Source organism: Panthera onca, chromosome E2 (assembly GCF_046562875.1).
Source record: "Panthera onca isolate mPanOnc1 chromosome E2, mPanOnc1 haplotype 2, whole genome shotgun sequence".
Lineage (NCBI taxonomy): Eukaryota > Metazoa > Chordata > Mammalia > Carnivora > Felidae > Panthera > Panthera onca.
The window spans coordinates 15218183-15238443 of record NC_138353.1 but is presented as its reverse complement, the minus strand read 5'-3'; the positions used below and the strand labels follow the sequence as shown (position 1 = coordinate 15238443).

At 53.4% G+C, this 20261-nt stretch overlaps 2 protein-coding genes and 1 long non-coding RNA gene across 8 annotated transcripts in view; 2 read left to right on the top strand and 1 right to left on the bottom strand.

Moving 5' to 3' along the window:
• Positions 1–146: 146 nt before the first annotated feature.
• EIF3K (eukaryotic translation initiation factor 3 subunit K) lies at positions 147–11863 on the top strand. The gene is made up of 8 exons (XM_078438464.1): positions 147–296; positions 1149–1247; positions 3362–3482; positions 5147–5221; positions 7662–7728; positions 7831–7908; positions 9922–10047; positions 11797–11863. Exons 1-8 carry the CDS (start codon positions 238–240, stop codon positions 11826–11828), a joined length of 657 nt encoding a protein of 218 aa, XP_078294590.1. The 5' UTR covers positions 147–237; the 3' UTR covers positions 11829–11863.
• LOC144614552 (uncharacterized) lies at positions 9585–12181 on the bottom strand. Its single transcript, XR_013552372.2, has 3 exons — positions 12077–12181; positions 10566–10691; positions 9585–9690 (listed from the first exon to the last, which is right to left on the bottom strand). It is a non-coding gene; the product is annotated as an uncharacterized LOC144614552 (long non-coding RNA).
• Positions 12182–17245: 5064 nt separating this feature from the next.
• ACTN4 (actinin alpha 4) overlaps positions 17246–20261 on the top strand; it is a 70863-nt gene continuing 67847 nt past the window's right edge. For 3 of the 6 annotated variants that reach the window (XM_060651024.3, XM_060651025.3, XM_060651027.3), the window contains exon 1: positions 17248–17517. In XM_060651024.3, the coding sequence (XP_060507007.1) occupies positions 17356–17517 (162 nt within the window). In that variant the 5' untranslated portion in view covers positions 17248–17355. Of the gene's footprint in view, positions 17518–20261 lie in introns of all 6 variants that reach the window. The other 3 variants (XM_060651026.3, XM_078438460.2, XM_060651023.3) reach the window with 2 other exon arrangements.

Here is a 20261-nt window from a genome sequence, read left to right as displayed (position 1 = left end):
CGTACTGAGCTAGATGAAGCCTTTTCTCTCGCTGTAGGTCCAGCTCGGGTGCAGCGTATGCGCACGCGCCACACTGCGCCTGCCGGGAAGAGTCATGTGACAGCTGTCGTAAGCGCCTCAGAGAGGAGACAGTAACGTAGTTTCCGTTTCCACCCCTTCTTCCTTTTCCGGTCCTGGCGGACGCCGCTTCGGTTGGATTCTCGGCTCCGGGCCCCGGTGTGGGAGGCGACCGTAGTCATGGCGATGTTTGAGCAGATGAGAGCGAACGTTGGCAAGTTGCTCAAGGGTATCGACAGGTCTGAGCCCGGTCGGAGGGAGCGTTTCTGGCCAGGCGGCGTGGTTGAGAGGATTTTCTAGAGACAGCAAGGGGTGGTCGGGATCCTGGACTTGCTCGGCAGTAGGCTTTCCCACACTTCCCGGCGGAGATGTTTAAGGAAACGGCGCTGCTTGGACCTACGGACAGGAGATACAGCCTTGCCTACCTCTTACTGCTACCCCCCCCCCCCCGCCATTTTAATTGCTTTAAGGTCTCTCTGCTTCTCAGCTTTCCCTCTCATAGCCTCAAGATTCCCGTGACTGTGTTCCTCAATCTCTCACTGCGTGTCAGTGCCTCTTCATGTCGTCTTTCTTTTTCCTCTCATGGCATTTATTCAGCACACGTCACTGGAATCTACTCTGGCAGGCTGGGCAGTGCTGGGGACCAGAGGTGACCAAGACAGCTGCAGGCCATGCTTTCGTGCAGTTCTCAGAGTCCAGACAAACCGGACAGTAGGCAGTGATAGTGGTCAGGGCTGGAGTGGGAGAAGCTAAAAGGAGTCTGGGCGCAGAGGGGGAGAAGGGGGTGAGTGGCAAAGATGTCCAGGAGACCAGGTATACAGGTTACAATGACTGATTGGCTGAGAGGTTAGGGGTGCATCCTAGAAAGGACCCAGAGCTCTGATGGGGTTCAGAGCTTAGGCTTAGGTCTGGAAAGTTGGTAAGTGTTATTAGAGATTATATGGCTGATTCAAGACTTTAGTAGAGTTAAGTGGTTACTGCCAGATTTAGAGGGAAGGAGGAACAGATTGCAGTGCCCCCCCCCCCCCCACCAAAGTGACTGGTCTCAGCCCCCGTCTCCTCACTGCTCACCCATCTTGATTCTTCTGTAGGTACAATCCTGAGAATCTGGCCACGCTGGAGCGGTACGTGGAGACACAGGCCAAGGAGAATGCCTATGATCTGGAAGCCAACCTGGCCGTCCTGAAGCTGTGAGTGTCTGCCTCCATCCCCGCCTCCAGGCCAGCGACCAGCAGGGTACCACTGGCAACATTGGATGAGGCTGAAGTTGGGGGTAGCCTTTGGGATGTGGCTTTTCTTGGTGTGCAAAACTAGGAAGCCAAGGGAGTTGGGGCAGGAGGAAAGATGGTTTTTAAAAAAGTAATTACAGGGTACCCATATAGGTTAGTACAAAACACAAACGAATAGCTAAGTTAGTACAAGTGAACCCCCATGTGATCACCACCCATAGCGTAGAGTTGAGTGTTGCCCAGGGCCCCAGGCCCTTTGCCTTGTATGCTTTGTGCCACCACCTCACCCCCACCCTGGTGACCACTTTAGGCTCTGTGGTCTGGCTTCGTGTGAGTTTACCACACTCGCACGCATACTGATTAGCTTAGCTTAGTTTCGTTTGCTTTGAACTTGACGCAAATGTAGTCAGATGGCGTGAGCTTTTCTAGACTCGGCATCTTCCTCGTCTCGCTGGGTCTGTGAGACCCATCCATTTTGTCTGCAGCTGCAGGTTTTTGTTTTTGCTGTTTAGTGCTCTGCGGTGTGACTGCCTTAATTGTCCATTCGCTTGTTGACGGATAGTCGAGTTCCTTCCTCGCTGTGCTTTCTCAACATACCGTCAGTTGTGTAATTTTTATTTTTTTATTTTTTTTTTTTTTTTTTTAAATTTTTTTTTTTTCAACGTTTTATTTATTTTTGGGACAGAGAGAGACAGAGCATGAACGGGGGAGGGGCAGAGAGAGAGGGAGACACAGAATCGGAAACAGGCTCCAGGCTCCGAGCCGTCAGCCCAGAGCCTGACGCGGGGCTCGAACTCACGGACCGCGAGATCGTGACCTGGCTGAAGTCGGACGCTTAACCGACTGCGCCACCCAGGCGCCCCATGTAATTTTTATATATTGTCTCGATTCTGACGTCTGGGAAATGGAGATATAACAACACTTGTACTGATGGGGTCGTCTAAATCGTTTCTGATGATAACTGCTGCTTAGTGGGTGCTTCTCATGCAGTAGCTACCGTGTTGTCAGCTTTTGTGTGTTTTAACTCGGATGCTATACTGCCCTTGTGAAGAAGATAGGGTCGTTCTTGTCCCTTTTTTCGAGGGAGGAAACTGATGCACAGAGAATTTAAAATAGGCAGTCCAGGGTCCCTTAGCAGGGAAGTTTAAATCCAAGCAGTCTGGACCGAGAGCTGCTGGAGGGGAGGGGGATGGGTAACAAGGTGACGGGTGTTAACGAGGGCACTTTTTGGGATGAGCGGTAGATGTCGTATGTAAGAGATGAATCACTGGGTTCTGCTCCTGAAGCCAAGACTACACTGATGACGAACTTGAATTTTTTTTTTATTATTACTATTATTTTAATGTTTGTTTATTTTTGAGAGAGAGGCAGAGAGCATGAGCAGGGAGGGGCAGAGAGAGAGGGAGACACAGAATCCAAAGTAGGCTCCAGGCTCTGATCTGTCAGCACAGAGCTCGACGTGGGGCTCAAACTCATGAACCACAAGATCACGACCTGAGCCGAAGTCAGATGCCTAACCAACTGAGCCACCCAGGCGCCCCAACTAACTTGAATTTTTAAGGGGGTGAGGGGGGCTGGGTGGCTCAGTCCGTTAAGCATCCGACTCTTGGTTTCTACTCGGGTCATGATCTCGCGGTTAGTGAGTTTGAGCCCCATGTCAGGCTCTGCACTGACAGTGCGGAGCCTGCTTGGGATGCTTTCTCTCTGCCTCTGCTCGTGTGCTCACTTGCACTTTATCTATCTCTCTCTCAAAAGTAAAAAAAAAAAAAAAAAAAAAATCCAAGCAGTCTGGTTCCAGGCCCTCAACCACTATTCCAGACTAATACTTACATTGTCATTTGTGAACCACTTAACAGCATCCGCCTTACTGGGTGGTTGGGAGGATTAACTGTCCCCCATCTGCAGAACAGGGACGTAGGTGAGGGAGGTTAAGGTCACAGAGCCAGAATGCTGTGATTGGGAATGGAGCCCAGGCACGTCCAGCTCCCAAGCTCTGGGCCAAAGCGCTGGGCATCTGATGAGGCCCAGGGACCGGCAGATGCCACGATTGATGTGTCTCTTGTTCCCCTTCTCAGGTACCAGTTCAACCCAGCCTTCTTTCAAACCACGGTGACCGCCCAGATACTGCTAAAGGCCCTCACCAACCTGCCCCACACCGACTTCACACTGTGCAAGTGCATGATCGACCAGGCACATGTATCCTTCTCATTTCCAGGCCGGGCGTGTGGGCGAGGGGGGAGGGCAAGGTAGGTGAATTCACGGGGAAGGGTCTGTGAGTTCAGCCGCAAACACTTGGGTGCCTGCTCTGGGCTTGCAGTGCTGGATGGGACATTTTGGTGGCTGAAACAGGTCTGGCCCCTGCCCTCACAGAGCTCACAGTCCAGTGGGGGAGTAGGTCCTCTATCGATGACAGCCTGGAGAAGTCAGGGGTTGGGGTTTAGAGGGGCCAGAGGAGAGGAGGCACCTGCCCCTGCCTGGATGTTAGGGAAGACTTCTTGGAGGAGGAGACATCCGAAAGATGAACGAAATGAAATATTAAGGAAGGGTGATCAAGCAGAGGGAACAGTACGTAAGGAGGCCTGGAGGAAGAGAAGAGCTTGGTGCTCTTTCAGAGGCAGTAGAGGAAGTTCAGCGCAGCCTTACCACAGATTTCAAGATACGTTTTGGTCAGACTCAAAAGGGCACTAGGAAACTATAGAAGGTTTTAAAACCGCAGAGTATTATGGGTAGGTTTCTGCCTTAGAAGGATTCCCATGAGGGTTCTTGCTGATTAAGGAGGAGGAAGTGGGGCCTGAGCACCAGGCAGGAGTCATGAAGAGCTGAATTGACAGCTGTATGTGGCACACTGCTGGCCTTTAGTGACGGTGTTGAGTGAAAATGAACTGCCCCCCCCTCCCCCAATCTTGCTCTGACCTGCTTTTTTGTGGCTGGTCCAGCACTTGGCCGGGTGGGCCTCCCTCTGCCCGGCGATCACTTGACACACTTGGCAGAGCCACCCCATCCACACCGTGCCCCTTGGTGCTGGCACTCCCGGTCCCCAGGGCTGCTGCATGCAGCCAAGCTGAGAAGTGGTGGCTTACGCCTTGAACCTGCACTGCCAGGTGTGTCCGTGGGGGGTCTACCTTCTGAGAAACTGTCCACCTTCTCCAGAGGTCTGCTCTGGTGGCTTAAAAAAAATAGGCTGGGGTGCCTGGGTGGCTCAGTCGGTTGGTTAAGCGTCTGACTTTGCCTCGGGTCACGATCTCACAGTTCGTGAGTCCGAGCCCCGCGTCGGGCTCTGTGCTGACGGCTCAGAGCCTGGAGCCGGCTTCAGATTCTGTGTCTCCCTCTCTCTGCTCCTCCCCTGCTCGTGCTCTGTCTCTCAAAAATAAATAAACATCCAAAAAAATAGGCATATGGTATGGCGTTACAAGTACAGAAAGAGCGTATGGTGGAAAAAGACAGTGGCTTCCTCCCTCCCCTGTCCCGCAGCCACCCCACTCCCCACCGCCAGGAGACAACAGTTGTTTGCAGTTCTTGGGTACCCACCCTGCCAGGGATCCCCTGGGGACGCACAAGTACAGTTGTGTGCGTTCATGTCCATATGCTCCCCACCCCCACGGTGGCGCTCATGCATGCTGGTATGCATCTTGCTTTCCTATCCCAGCGTGCCTTGTCGCGCCTCCGCGTCGGTTCTCAGAGAGTTGACTCGATCCCGGTATGTGGACAGGCCAGTCGCTGACTTAATTGTCTCCCGTCCTTGGCTCACCGTTTGCCTTCACAGTTGTGCTTCGGCGGACAGAAGGTGGGCGCGGGGAGATGGCTCGGCCGCGGCCTCCCGAGGCTCAGGTCTGTTTTCCCTTAACGCTTTCCTGTCTCAGCAAGAAGAACGACCAATCCGACAGATCTTATACCTCGGGGACCTGCTGGAGACCTGCCACTTCCAGGCCTTCTGGGTAACTTGGCTCCCGGGGCGGGGGGCAGGGTGGGCTGCTGGGCCCGGCACGGCAGCCTGCTGAATGGGATGACCCTGCACATTTGTCGTCCGCCTGCACGGTGGTGGGCGGTGGCTCCTGTGCCCAGGGCTCTGTGAGTGTGACCGCGTGGATTTGTCATCCTCGCAGAGTTCGGACTCCCACGTCGCCCCTTGTGCTCCCAGCACCCAGGGCAGGGCACCCGTGCGTGCCCCCACATCTGTCCTTCCTGCCAAAATCCTTCACCCTCTGAGTGCTCCCTCCCTTTCTTGCTCTAACTGGGGCCCCACCCTCCACTTCTGCAGTGGCCCAGCGGGATGGCCGGGAGCCATCGTTCCCAGATCCCGTCTCCCCTTGCACACGCTCAGTCCTGAAGCTCAGGTGTCGGCACTTCCTGCCCTGCCTTGTTGGTTTCGGCCCCCTGACAACTGCTCCTCCTCTCGTGAAGGACGGAGCTCCTGTGCATTGCCCCACTCCTGTCATTCTTCGATGCTTGAAAAGCCAGAGCGGTGATCCTTCCACCACCTCGACCTTTGGGTTTTTCCAGCCCCTGTCTTCCATGTGGCCTCGGCCCCTGCCTCCCTGTCACGCCCTAGATCAGCTCTCAGCGTGTTGGACCCCTAAGGAGTTTAAAAAAAAAAAAAAAAGTACCGGTACTTGGCTTCAGCCATCAGAGCCTGATGTGACCGGTGTGAGTGTGGTGTAGGCTTTGGGGTTTTAAGCAGTTATCTCAGATGATCCGGATGCCTGGCGAAGGTTGGGAGCCACTGCCCAGTACTTGTCTTCAGTAATTGCTCCCTTCTCTGCCTGCGAATGGCAGACATTTCTACCCTCTGACCACTTCCTCCTAGCTTCCCAGCTCGCCCCTGCGAGGTCTCCAGCCTGGCAGTTCTTGGGCCTGGCCGTCATTTCTAGTCCTCTGTTCTGCTTTCTCCTTTAGTGTAAATTGTGCGTCTGTATCTGAGACCAGAGAGAGAGGCTGGAGGAGGGCCCCCAGGGAAAAGTGACAGCCCAGCCCCACAACCCTCGACCCTCATCCCCTCCCAGCCTAAGGCCTTGCTCCTTGCTCCCCTCCCGGCTCTTTGCACCTTCTCATCCCCTCTCCCCCATCCCGTCTCATCTCAAGGTCAATGAGGTGACCTTCCACCTCATTTTGTGGGAAAGTCCAAGCAGCCAAAGCAGAACTCTCCCACACAGTATTGCCCTCAGCCCCGACGTGTGCTGGCGGCTGACCGAGCACTTTTCTGTTTCAGTGGGTGAATTGTCCCTGCTCCCATCTCCGGCCACCCCTCCCTCTCCTCGGGCGCCGTTCCCCTTCCCTCTCGCCCACTCAGTGCCACCACACCCGCGGCTCCCTGCTCTCTTGTAACAGCAAACAGGGCCTTCCCAGATTGTTCTTGTCACCAGAGAACACGTCCACCGTGTAGTTCGTTCCTAGCCTACAAAAGAGAACTCTCCCTTGACCTTCGCCCTCCCTACTACCTCTGTCTCTTGCCCCTTTCCTCTGTTCCCCTCAGAGCAGAAAGGCTCCCGTCCCAGGAAACCCCTCGGTGTCCAGCAGAGCGGTCCCATCAGCTACCCTGCTCCAGGGGCAGGCTGCTGGCGCTCGGTCTCGCCTTCCCTCCCTGCTCACGTGACCCCACTGCACTCATTCCATTCAGGCTCTCATGACCAGCCTTCTGCCCCCCGGTCCCCAGCACACACAGTGTGGAGCCCACATTGTCTGCCCCGTCGGCTGCCTCTGATGGGGTGGTCACGCTCCGCTCCCCCGGGCCCTTCTATCATTTGGCTTCTCTGTATCCTGCCTCACTGGCTGCTCTTTTTCATTGTCCGTGTGGGTTCCTCATTTTCCTCACTAACGTGGGCGGGAGCCCTTGCTGGGTTTGAACAGAAACCTGAAGGAAGTGGGGGTGCTGGCCATGGGGAAGGAGAGTTCCAGACCCAACACCAGCCCGCACGAAGGCCTGGAGGTGGGTGGGTACGTGGTATGTCTGAGGAGCAGGGAGGAGGCCCCTGTGGCTGGAGAAAGGGGCCGAGTGGGAGGAGGTGATAGGCAGGTCCTGTGGGGCCTTGTGGGCCATGGGTGGGACACTTGACCTTTTCAGATCCGAGTGAGACAGCAGGGGGAGGTGGGTGAGCACAGTTAGCGAATCTCTCTGTTCCCTCTTTGGGTCTGTGGTTTCTGCCTTCTGATTCAAACCCTGGCTCTGTGATTTGGGGCAAATCACTTTGCTGCCCTGAGCTTTGGTTTTTTATCTCTAAAATGGGCATAAAGCAGTAACTTCCATCATAGGATGGCACGCAGAAGAAAAGTTGGCATGTGGGTTGAATGCTCGAGTGTTAACTTCTATTGTTAATTTCATTAATCTTAATATTCTTGGTGTTATTAACATTGTCGTGAGCATTATCTTTGCTTTCCCAGCAAGCCCTGGATGAAAATATGGACCTCCTGGAAGGTATAACTGGCTTTGAAGACTCCGTCCGAAAATGTAAGTCCCTCTCTGTGCCTGGGCTCCCCAGGGGGAAGGGGTAGGGAGTGGCAGCAGGGTCCTGGGGTGGCCCTTCACCATCTTTGTCCCTGATCTCTACAGTTATCTGCCATGTTGTGGGCATCACTTACCAGCACATTGATCGCTGGCTACTGGCCGAGATGCTCGGGGATCTGACCGGTAAGGCCTCTCTGGGTCCCTGGTGCCAGTCTGGGAGGCTTGGGGTGGTCAGGGGCAGTGGGCCTCCACCAGTTCCTCGGCTGGACCCACCCTTGCTTCATCAAGTCATTCGAAGGCACAGCCCAGCTCATTACTGAGGGAGTGAGGAGCTGGCGTGAAACGTACTCTTCCGTGGAGATCCTGTGGCATTCATTTATTCTGCCTAAGTTCTCTGAATGCCTTCTCTGTACCAGGCACTGTTCTAGGCCTTGGGGATACAGCAGTAGCGAAACAGAATGGTTCGGGTTTGCTCTCATGGGAAACAAATAACAAGATGAGATGCGTGTGTTTCGTGTCAGCTCGTGGGGTGAGGTGGCTAGGTCCCTCAGTAGAGTTAGGCCAGGAGCCTGAAGGCCAAGCAGACGAGGCTGCTGAGGCAGGGACGCGCGAGTCTCATTCACAGAGCGGCCAGGGTGCCTGGCGGAAGCACGGTGAGCGAGGAGCAGAGAGGTGGTGGCGGGAGGGAGAGCCTCAGATGCCACAGGGCCTCTTGAGGACTTAGTCCTTTGTCCTGAGTGATCTGGAGCCCCAGGAAGGTTCTGAGCAAGGAGGGACATGATCAGATTGGGTTTTTTAAAAAATCCTTCCAAAAGAAAGAAAGAAAACTGTGTTTATGCAAGAAGGAACACAGAAAGAAAAATAAAATGAAGAAAAGTGGTTATTCCTTGGAGGGTCAGGGGTGAGATTTGTCTGAGTACCTTATTGGGTAGTTCTGCTCTTTGATCCGGGTAGGTGTACATGTGTGATTTTAGTTTTTTTAGCAGAAACTAACTTTTGTTGGACACTGTTTCAGGCACTGTACTAAGTGCTTTACATCAGATATTTTATTTGTTTACTTATTTATTTTTAAAGTTTATTCATCTTTGAGAGACAGAGCATGAACAGGGGAGAGGCAGAGAGAGACGGAGACACAGAATCTGAAGCAGACTCCAGGCTCTGAGCTGTCAGCACAGAGCTCGACGCGGGGCTCAAACCCATGAACCATGAGATCATGACCTGAGCTGAAGTAGGCCACTGAACTGACTGAGCCACTCAGGTGCCCCAATGTTTACATATTTAAAAGTGAAATTAGGGGCATCTGGGTGGCTCAGTGAGTAGAGCATCTGACTCTTGATTTCGGCTCAGGCCATGATTTCACGGTGGTGAGATCCAGCCCTTCGTGGAGCCTGCTTAAAATTCACTCTCTCTTAGCCACTTTGGGTGGCTTAGTCGGTTGAATGTCTGACTCTTGATTTCAGCTCGGGCCATGATCCCATGGTTCGTGGGTTAGAGCCCCGAGTTGGGCTCTGCACTGACAGGGTGGAGGCCGCTTGGGATTCCCTCTCTGCCCCTCCCCCGTACTTGCAGGCTGTCTCTCTCTCTCTCAAAAAAAAAAAAAAAAAAAAAAAGATTGTCCCTCTTCTGCTCGTGAGTGCACTCTTCCTCTCTCTTAAAAAAAAAAAAAGGTAAAAGTCAAAAAGGGATGAAACTGCTTTCAGACTTGAGTCTAAAGAGAAGCAGATCAATCCATATCAAATCGCTAATAGTCACACAAAAGAGTGACTTCAAGGAGCTGGACCCTCTAGCTGAACGTCCTTACTGGCGTATTTTTTAAGGGCAAAAACCGGACTGCAAAGAAATTCCCAACTGATGATCTGGGCTTATGGTTAGTGACAGCGATGACATAATTTTGGAACCATTTCAAAGTTGCGTGGAAAAGCAGAGAAGGAAGCTCACTACTGTTGTTAGACACGAGGATTTGCCCTGGGGAGAGAAAAGTGAAATAGAAAATAAAAGAAGTTTAGCCAAAAGCTCTGTAAGGTAAGGGTTGGAAAGCTAAAAGGCTCCCTCTGGCTGCCGTTTGGAGAATGAACCATAGAAATGCAGGAGACACTGGTGGCCGGGAGTTGGTCAGGGAGGGTGCCCTGGCCTTCGGCTGCCTGGTACTGTGGGCTCAGGGTGACTGAGCCCCTGCACCGCCTGTGTCACCTGCAGACAGCCAGCTAAAGGTGTGGATGAGCAAATATGGCTGGAGCGCTGATGAGTCGGGCCAGATCTTTATCTGTAGCCAGGAGGAGAGCATCAAGCCCAAGAACATCGTGGAGAAGATCGACTTTGACAGTGAGTGGTGCCTCCAGGCCTCGGGCTGTGGGGCTAAGGAGATGCCCTTCGATAGACCAAGGCTAGGGCCCCCAGGGACTTGGGTGGTTACGTTCTGGTTCAGGGCCAGGAGATTTGCATCTGCCAGACTCCATGGACCTGTTTTCCAGGCCTCCCTGCTGAGGGAGGGATGGGGGGGTGTCCTTCCTTGGGACACCCCAGGGCTTGGACGGGCCTTGCAGGGTGTCTCCACACCTTTACTGGTCGCGGGGGCTCTGTCCTTGGGGGTAGTGCCAGTTCTGGAGTTGGGTAGCTGGGTGGAGATCTTGGTTCTCTGTTTCTTAGCTGCGCGCCTTTGGGCAAGTGATTTTACCTCTCTGTGCCTTAGTTTTCTCATCTAAAAAGTGGGGATCAGAGCACCAGTCATTATGACAGATACTACGGGGTTCCTTACACTTCTAAGTCATACGGTCCTCACGTGAACCCTGAATGGTAGGGGCTGTTATTGTAAAGTACCGAACAAGATCATAATAACCTACCTCACGGAGGTATGAGGGCAAAGTGAGACCATCTACGTAGAGCACTTCGCAAAGCTCTGCCGCGTCAGCCGTGGTCATCGCTGTCACACACACGCTGAACTAGCACAGGCCCCACAGATCCCTCAGCTGAGAACAGAGTGAAATAGCTGTGAGGTTAGTGCTCTCACCTGCTCAGTACATGTGTCTGAGCGAGAACCTGGGGCCGGGGATGGGCTGCTCCCTTGCACCTTGGGTCTCCTCCCCGTCCCTTGGTACGAACCTAGTGTTTTTAAAGGTATGTCCTGGTACAGCATGCCTTCTCAGTACAAACCAGCTGATTTGGTACTAACTTAGGAGCATGATCGAGTGGAAAATCAGCTCTGCGCTTAGGGACTGTGGCCCCTCACTCTAAATGAGAGGTGCCCCCTGTGTTGGGGCTCAGGTGGGAAGTCACTGGAACGAGGGGCTCTGCAGTGAGGAGCTGGAAGTCCAGTGTTTCCGGCGTCTTGCACATAGTATATAGTCAATGTCACTGTGAGAGTGGTGAGAATAGCAAACAGCTTGTACCAGGCGTTGCTCTAAGCACGTCATTTAACCCTCTGATTGTGCGTGTGTATGTGGGGGGGTGCTTTATGCAGTTGGGGAAACTGGTTTTAATTAACTCGCGTGAGGTCACCCATCTGGTATGAGGCAGAGTTGTGATGAGGGCTTGGGTGTCCTTGCTTTGGTCCCGATTTTTTTTTTTTTTTTTTTTTTTTCAACGTTTTTTTTATTTATTTTTGGGACAGAGAGAGACAGAGCATGAACGGGGGAGGGGCAGAGAGAGAGGGAGACACAGAGTCGGAAACAGGCTCCAGGCTCCGAGCCATCAGCCCAGAGCCTGACGCGGGGCTCGAACTCACGGACCGCGAGATCGTGACCTGGCTGAAGTCGGACGCTTAACCGACTGCGCCACCCAGGCGCCCCTGGTCCCAATTTTTAACTACTGCCCCGACTGCCTTTGCGGGGCACCTGGCTGGCCCAGTAGGTAGAGCATGAGCTCTCGGGGTCATGAGTTCAAGCCCCATGCTGGGCATAGAGACTGCTTTAGACAAACAAACAAACAAAAACCAAACTGCCTTGTGAAGGTGACCAGGGCCCAGAAGGGGTTTGCGATCTGCCACCCCTGCAGAATTGTGGGTGTCATGGCTGCTGGCTGGAGGTTGGTCTCCCGTTCTTCCCGTTGACCTGCTGCCCCTTCTCTCCTCAACAGGTGTGTCCAGCATCATGGCCTCCTCACAGTAACTCGGCAGGCGCTTAATAAAGATTTATTGACTTCTCATTCCTGTTGTCTCCTGCTCTTTGGCTTCCTGCCTCTGCCCCTCGCCCCCCAGAGGGAGCCCAGGAGCAGGCCTCTGCCCTCCCTTTGCAGGTGCCCCCTCCGCCCTGGCTCCTGTCCAGTGGCCTGGGGACTTCGGGCTCCTCTCTTCCCTCTTCAGGTTTCCTTCCCTGCCCCACCCCGGCAATCGACTTTCCACCCCCACCTTCCTGACCTGTCAGGTCACAAGTAGTGAGCGGGCGACCGAGTCACCCAGGAGGAGGAGGAGGTGAGGAGGATGTAGGAGTCCAGCCTGGCGGCTGGGCGTGGGGCTCTTCCGCCCTCTCGAAAACCCAGGTGAACAGGAGCGGCTTCCCGGTGAAGGGAGGCTCCACCTTTGCCCTTTGGTCTCACGTGTAGGCGCCAGAGGCTCCTCAGTGGCCGGAGGATTGAACGGAGGAGGATTCAGTCGGCCTCCTATCCCGGCTACTGTTCACACCGTTGTGTGTCCTCGGCCTGGTGACTCTCCCTCTTCCTCGGTTTCCTCATCTGGGAACGGGGAAGAACGACGCCCATTTGTGTCGAGTTGGGGAGTTCCATCAGCTCTTGCCAGTAACATTCTCTCGGGGCCTAACTTGTTCTTGGCTCTTAGAAAACAGGAGTCATTGCTAATTTCAGATCAAGAGTTTGGGGGCACCCGGGTGGCTCGGTTAAACGTCCGACTTGGCTCAGGTCATGATCTCATGGTTCATGAGTTCGAGCCCCACGTCGGGCTCTGCTGACAGCTCAAAGCCTGGAACCTGCTTCAGATTCTCTCTCAATCTCTCTCTCTCTCTCTCTCTCTCTCTCTCTCTCCCTCTCTCTCCCTCTCCCCCCCCCCCTTCATTTGCATTCTGTCTTGTCTCTCTCTCTAAAAAATAACATTAAAAAAGTTTGTCCCCAAGGCTGCAAACTAGTCCTCACCATTCTGCTTAGAGAGACATTACAAGAAAATTGGGATTTTTGGCTAGGCCATTCTCCCCCTGCCCTACCACCCCATCCCCCAGTCCCAGCCTACACCAGCCAGGAGGCCTAGCCAATGTTAGTTGATGTGTACCTGCGCTGATGATTCCTATTTTACATAGGAAATATTTTTCAGAGTCTTGGCAGAGTGACCTCGGGAAAGTGTCTTCCCCTCTGAGCCTGCTGTCTGCAGGAAGAGGGGGTGGAGACTATAGTGACTGCCTTTGGGGGAAAGTGGAGGAAAGGAAATGCCATAAGATGTCGAGTCCCTGGTGTAGACTGGCCGCTTCATTCTTGTAAGCCATGAGGCGTGAACTTTGCCTATGGGGAGGGCAGTGGCTCTGCCCCAGCTGTCACCCTTCTCAGCCCTCCCTCCTCTGCTTGCATGCACACCCATCATTCTTTTGAGGACACTGACTTGGGGAGCCGGGGTAGGGCGGGACACCCTTTGCCCTGGGTTCCAGACCTGAGCAGGAGCCAGGAACTAGGGTGTGCCCGAATCCTGGGGACAAAGAGTGCTTCTGTAACTAGTGACTTGAGAGCCAGCTCTACGAGGTGGCAGCTCATAGTGGCTGCTATTTGAGTTAGCAAATGGCACCCCGGCTGGATGAGTATGGCTCCCGCTCAACCCACTTGACAGGTGCCTTTGTGTAAAATACAACCTGCACAACTGACCGTGGCTGCTCTGCAAGGAAGAGGAAATGACCTCTACCTCTTTTGAAACCACATCCCTTCCTGCTTAGTCTACCTGCTTTTGCTCTAGGAGGATCCTTTGAGCAACTAAGAACTTGATCTAGAGAAAGCCTGCCTGGGTTCAAACCCCAGCCTAGTGCCTTTTGGGCATATTGGCTAACCTCCCTGTGCTTCAGTTTTACAACCAAGGAGAGTGCCCACTGAAGTCGTTGCTGTGAGTTAATGCTTTAGAGGAGTTTAGAACAGTTTGGCATATAGTTAAGAGATGATACACCTGACACCTGTCATGCTCACTTGGGCTTAGGGGTGTTATTTCATTTGCTTCCATAGTCCCCTCTAGACACCCCAGTATCTGTGCGTGTTCTCACTCTTAAGAGGACATAGCTCTTTTTCGTCTTGTCTCACTAACTACAATTAACGATGGAATACATCAGGGGCGCCTGACTGGCTCTGTCGGCATAGCCTGCGACTCTTGATCTTGGGGTCGTGAGTTTAAGCCCCATGTTGAGCACAGAGCTTACCTAAAAACATAAAATGTTGTCACAAATAACATTTATCAATAAATAAAGGGAGCCTTTAAGCCTCACTGACGGCGGGCCAAACTCTTCAACTCTGAGCCCTTTGTGTGGAAGATTTTTCTGTGTCTGTCGGAAGCAGGCAGGGTGGGGCAGATGGCCCATAGCCCCAGTGGCTCTCCCTGCCAACTAGGCCCAGCATAAAAGTTCTGGATTTGTTCTCCAGGTCACAGCCAACACTCCTGGATCTTTGGCCAGATCCTGGCATCCCTTGGGAACATGGGCTGCTGCCCGGGCCTTGTCCGCTTCCTTTGCGTGCCGTTGGATGCCTTCCAGTGACTTTGAGAGAGGTGGGGAGAAGTCTGTGGGCTCCCATACCTGGAGGAGCCATGTTTTCTCATCCCCATTCCCGGTAGCTGACTGTGACCTTTCACACTGTGGGCCAGTTCCTGCTCTAGTCAAACTTGAATGCTTACCTTCTTACCTTCCCTGAATCCAATCAAGTTCACACTCCCCTGTCCCTCACGTCCAAACCTTGGGAACCATCTTGAGTCTGGATTCTTCCCTCATTCTCATGGCCACCTCCTGCCCCCATCCAATTCAGGACAGTAAGCCCTGTCAGCTCCACTTTCCCACATCCTTCCACTGCCCCACCTGCATAGCTCCCTCCTCCTCCAGGACCCTGGCCCTGTCCCCCCGCTCACCTGGACCGTTGTGGCAGCCTCCTGGCTGGTCTCCCTGTGTTTACTCCACCTACAGTCTGTTCCCCTCCTGTGGCTGCTGGATCCTGTAAACAGTAGCGGATCCCAGCCATCCCCTGCTTAGGGTCCTCCCTTAACTTCCCATTGCATTTCCAATAAAATTCGAACTCCTAAGCATGGTTTTAAGTCCATCCATTCATTCACGTAAGATTTATTAAGCTTCTGTCTTATGCTAGACGCTGCTTCAGAGACTAGGGATACAGCAGTGACCAAAGATCCCCACTCTCATGGGCTGACGTTCTTGGGAAGGAGACAGATAAACACGGTAAATAAGCCAAATGGTATGTTGAATGGTTATCAGTACTCCGGAAGAAAAGCAAAGGAGGGAAAGTGTAGGATGCTATTTTACTAAGGTGGTCAGGGAAGGTCTCACTGAGGAGGTGATATTTCTGCAGACCTGTAGGAGAGGAGGCTGTGTAAGCCCCAGGGATCCTGTAACTGGGAACAGTGTTCCAGGCAGTGGTAACAAGGTATCATCCAGCACAAAGGCCTGAGGCTGGAACTGGCCCGGTATGTTTGAGGAACACCAAGGAGGTCAGCAGTGTGGCAGAAGCTCAGAGATTGAGAGGGAGAGGAGGAGGTGAGCTGGGAGAGGAAATGCGGACAAGATGGGGAAGACCTTGTGAAGCTCCAGGGGTCTCTTGTTCCAAAAGCGGGGCTGGGCTGGGCCAGGGCAGGGAAGACTTCTTCTTCAGCCTTTCCTCCTTTCCTTGACTTTGACTTGTACTCAGTGTTGCACCAAGGAGGGGTTCTGAGTAGAAGAGGGAGAGACTTGATTTGACTCAGGTGTTTACTGGCTCCCTTGGGCTTCCTGTGGGAAAGAGAGTGGGGTTGGGGGACCAGGAAGGGGAGCAGGAAGCGGGTGAGAGGCCGGTGCAGTGGTCCAAGGAAAGACAAGGCAAGGGTGGACAGGACTAGGGTGGGGCCATGGCGGGGGGGGGGGGGGGGGAAATGGGTGGATTTTGTATATACTTAAAAAAAAAATTTTTTTAACGTTTATTTATTATTGAGAGACAGACAATGTTAGCAGGGGAGGGGTAGAGAGAGGGGGAGACACAGAATCGGAAGCAGGCTCCAGGCTCTGAGCTGTCAGCACAGAGCCCGACCCGGGGCTTGAACTCACCAACTGCGACATCATGACCTGAGCTGAAGTTGGTTGCTCAATGAACTGAGCCACCCAGGTGCCCCTGTATATACTTTTAAGATAAAACTGACAGAATTTCCTGAACTGGATGTAGGGTGTGAGGACAAAGAGGAGGCAAGGGTGAATGCAAGGTTTGTGGCCTGCAGAGCTGGAAGACTGCAGGTGCCATTAACTGTGACGGATGGGGATGACTGTGGGGTGATCAGGTTTGGGAAGATCAGAAGCTTAGCTTTGGATATTTAAATTTGAGAGGGCGGGGCACTTGAGTGGCTCAGTCAGTTTAGTGGCCAGCTCTTGATTTCACCTCAGGTCACGATCTCATGGTTGAGATTTAGCCTGGCGACTGGTTCTGTGCTGACAGCATGGAACCTGCTTGGGATTCTCTCCCTCTCTCCCTCTCTCCCGTTACCCCGTCCACATGCTTTCTCTCTTTCAGAACAAATAAACTTAAAAAAATTTTTCGAGAGGGCTATTAATGTGGCAATGTCATTTATCTGTATTTATTTTTTTATATATTGTTGCCCTCCCCCTTCTGAGCCACTTGAGAACTAATCATGCTTGTCATGCTTAGCACTCCATTGCCAATGCCCAAGAGCAATGCCTGGCACACTGTAGGTGCTCAATGAATGTTTGTGGAATGAATGAAGAATAGACAAGCCTCCAAACTCCTTTACCTTCCCAGTCAGCCAGTATCTATTCCAACCCACCTAATTCTCATGTCTATTTCATGAATCCTTCACGTCTGTGTTCAAGTGTCCTCCTTTTCTGAAAAGCCTACCCTGCGTACTTTTTAAAAATATTCCATTCATGCTTAATTTTTCTCCATAACACTTATCACCTTGGAATATCCTTCCTAAAATTTTGTTTGTTATCTTCCTTCACTACAAGGTAGTTCCACAAGGGCAAGGATTTTTGTCTCTCTTGTTTAGTGCCAATGCGTAAAACATGATCTGGCACACAGGAGGCGTTTAATAAATATTTGTTGAATTTGTGTTGTCGAATGAGAATACAGGCCCCAGCAGGTTACGGCTTGATGGCGGGACCCGCCTTATGAATCATTCATAAATGGCCCCGCCCACAGGCGGAGAACGCGCGCTCACGCGGGAGCGGGGACGCGGCTCGTACTTGGGCCGAAAGGGTGGTCCGGGAAGTGGACTCTGCGCAGGCGCCGAGCTCCCCGAGGCGGGTCTCAGCCCTTTCCTGGTTAGGAGGCGCGCGCGCGCGCGGGAGGGCGGCGGCGGCGGCGCGGTGCGCAGGCGCGGCAGGCAGTGCGCAGGCGCTGGGGGAGGGCGGGCTGAAGCAGCTGAAGCGGCGGCGGCGGCGGCGGCGGAGGCTCGGGCAGAGGGGCGGGAGCTGCGGCGGGAGCGGACGGGCTGGTGGGCGAGCAAGAGGCGGCGGAATGGTGGACTACCACGCGGCGAACCAGTCGTACCAGTACGGCCCCAGCAGCGGGGGCAATGGCGCCGGCGGCGGAGGCAGCATGGGCGACTACATGGCCCAAGAAGACGACTGGGACCGGGACCTGCTGCTGGACCCGGCCTGGGAGAAGCAGCAGCGCAAGGTGCGCGGCCCGCGGGCCGGACGGGCTGGAAGGGGCGCTTCCGAGGGAGGCTGGGGGCCGGAAAGGGGGTTGGAGGGTCTTGAGAGACAATTGGAGGGTCTGTGATGGGAATCGGGGGTGTTGAGAAGGAATTGGCGGGATTGGGAAGGGGTTTGGAGTCCTGAGAAGGAATTGTAGAACTTGGGCAAGGAATTGAGAGTCTGAAGAAATCATTGGCGGCCTAGTAGGGAATATGGAAGTCTGAAAAAACGAATCAGAGAGCCCGATGAAGGAATTGGACGGTCTGGGCGGGATATTGGGGGAAATCGAGAGAAGCTTGTAGCCTCTAAGATGGAATTGGGGTCTAAGGCGGGGTGGAAGGTTCAGAGGATGGTTGGGGGTGCGGAGAGAAACGGGGGAGTCTGGAATTCGTGGGCCAGGATGGAATTAATGTCGGGGAGCCTGAACAGGAGCTCGAAGATGGAGGGGGTTATTTGGAGTGCAGAAAGGTCCGAAGGTTGGGGTTGGGGGGAGTTCTAAAGGGGATGGAGATTCTGGAAGTCTGAAGATGGAGTAGGGGTGCTAAGAAAGGAAGGTGGAGTCTGAAGAGTAGTTGGGGGGGGGGGGGACCTGGGAGACTTGGAAGATGAGAGGGGCAGAGGAAAGAAGTGGGTGTGAGACTGTGGCATGGGGTGCGAGGATGGGCAGGGGTGCGAACAGAAGAAGGGAGCTGTAAGGAGTGCTTGAGGGGTTGAGGATTATTTGGAGTGCCCTGTTCTAAAGGGAAGAGGAGAAGATTGGGAGGCAGGAGGAGTGAGGAATTGATGAAGAGGGTGAAGGGGATGGTCCCTGGAGTGTTTGAAGAGGGGATTCTGAAGAACTGATTCAAGGTTGAAAAGCTAGGTGTAGGGGGTTGGATGGAGCCTCAGGAAAAGGTAGTGTGGAAAAGGTAAGCATGGTGGAGAGAATGTGAGCGACGGAATGGCGGGTAATGGGAGGGAGGTTAGTTTAGGAAAATGAAAGTCTCATTAGGAACACAGTGTGTGAGATGGACCGAGGAAGAGGAAGGAATTTGGAGGGGGGAGGGCTTTTAGAGGCGCAGTCCCGGGACTGCAAAGTGGGGTGGTGGGGGGAGGGAGAATAAGGGAGGAAGCGGTGAGTGTCCAGGAAGAATCGCGTCTTTGGGGGGAAAGGGGTGAAGGGACCCTAAAGCAGCGTCTGTTTTCAGGTGGCATGTTGGGGTGTGGAAGCAACTTAGGGGGGACCACAGTAGTGAAAGGGAGATCAAAAGGAGTGGGAGGCCCAGAGGAGGTATTGGGGGGGGGGGGGGATAATTCAAGGTGGTTGAGGAGGGGAGCTCTCATGATAGAAGAGAGGGTTTGAGTGTGTGCAGGAAGAGCCAAAGAAAGGAGTGTGTTGAGTGTGTGTGTGTGTGTTGGGAGGGGTTGTGTAACGTGTGTGTGAAGAGAGTAGCAGGTACTTGAAGTTAGAGGCTTTTAATATGTTCTGGAGATCGGGTTTCCTTCCCAGGTTTGTTACTAATCAGTTTTGTGGTCCTGGGCAAGACTCTTGCTCTCTTAGTACAGTTCGTCATGTGTAAAATGAGGAGGGGTCGAAGGAGGCCCTTCTGTGATGCTGCAAAGATGGATGTGTATGGTATTGGGATTTTGGAGGGTGGGCTTGGTGGAGTTTTTCAGGAACGTGGCGGGCAGACTCAAGGTGTTTGAGCGGTGAGCTGAGGAACTAGAGTGGAGAGTGTGACTGGAAGCCTCTTGAGGGTGTGAATTGGCACTCAGGGTCTCTTGGCAGCCCCCCCCCCCTCCGCCCCCCAGCATGGAGGGAGAGGGTGAAAGGAGCAGCTGTTCCAAGGCAGCCTGGGGTGGGGCCTGGCATAACCTTGAGTAAATTCCCAGCCTCTGCTTGAATTTCCTCATCGGTAGTGGGGGTGGTGGTGGTCTTATCCATTGAGCCACCTACCTCAGGGTGGGCAGCTTGAGATAATCTGAACTACAAATGCTTTTTGAGGGTAGAGAGAGGTCTAGCCAGCAGCCACAACAATAATTTATTGCCTGAGGCAGTGCTGGGTTGGAAAAGGTTAAGAGTTGCCAAGAGACTTGGAAAGTCGGGAGGGGGACAGGGGGCCACAGGATTATTTTTGAGAATTTCTGGGATCTGTCTTCTCCAGCTCCGAGTGCATGGGAAGGTGAATCCCTCTTTTCTTTCAGGTACTGGAGGTGAGGGAACCTTCCTTTTCCTTCCCTTCCTGTCTTCTACCCTTCCCCAAATGACTCCTTTTGCTAGCTCACTTCCACTCCCTTCTGGGAGTTAGGGTGTGTGCTCCTTCGTGGTTATAGTCTCCCTTGCACACTGGGTGAGGCCGGGGCGCCATTCATGTCTGCCTGGGTGGGAACGAGGACTCAATGGAACCCCAAGGCCTTGCTGCTCTATGTTATTTTCCCTCTTCCTTTCCTTAAGGACTGGGCAAGGTTGAGGGAAAGGGTCGCTCACAGCATCCTCTAATACAAGTTGCTTAAAGTTCTTGGTGAGGACCAGATTCTAGTATGTCCAGCTTTATACCTACTGCAGCAGATATTTACATGTAACTGTTCTTTGCAGGAAAGTATTGCTTCACTGCTGTGCACTCTCCTGTTATGGATCAGGGATCCTTTATGAAGGGGGGGGGGGAGGGGGTAATGGAAAAGAATATATACATAAGTTTGGACTGTCCTTTCCCTTCTAAGAGGACTCCCCCCCTCCCCGCCCCC

Bases quoted from the DNA above. Each gene is read 5' to 3' on its own strand.
- EIF3K (XM_078438464.1), top strand. From the start codon at position 238: ATGGCGATGTTTGAGCAGATGAGAGCGAACGTTGGCAAGTTGCTCAAG. The intron at 3,483-5,146 runs GTATCCTTCTCA...TTCCTGTCTCAG, and splicing joins GCATGATCGACCAGGCACAT to CAAGAAGAACGACCAATCCG. The intron at 5,222-7,661 runs GTAACTTGGCTC...TTGCTTTCCCAG, and splicing joins GCCACTTCCAGGCCTTCTGG to CAAGCCCTGGATGAAAATAT.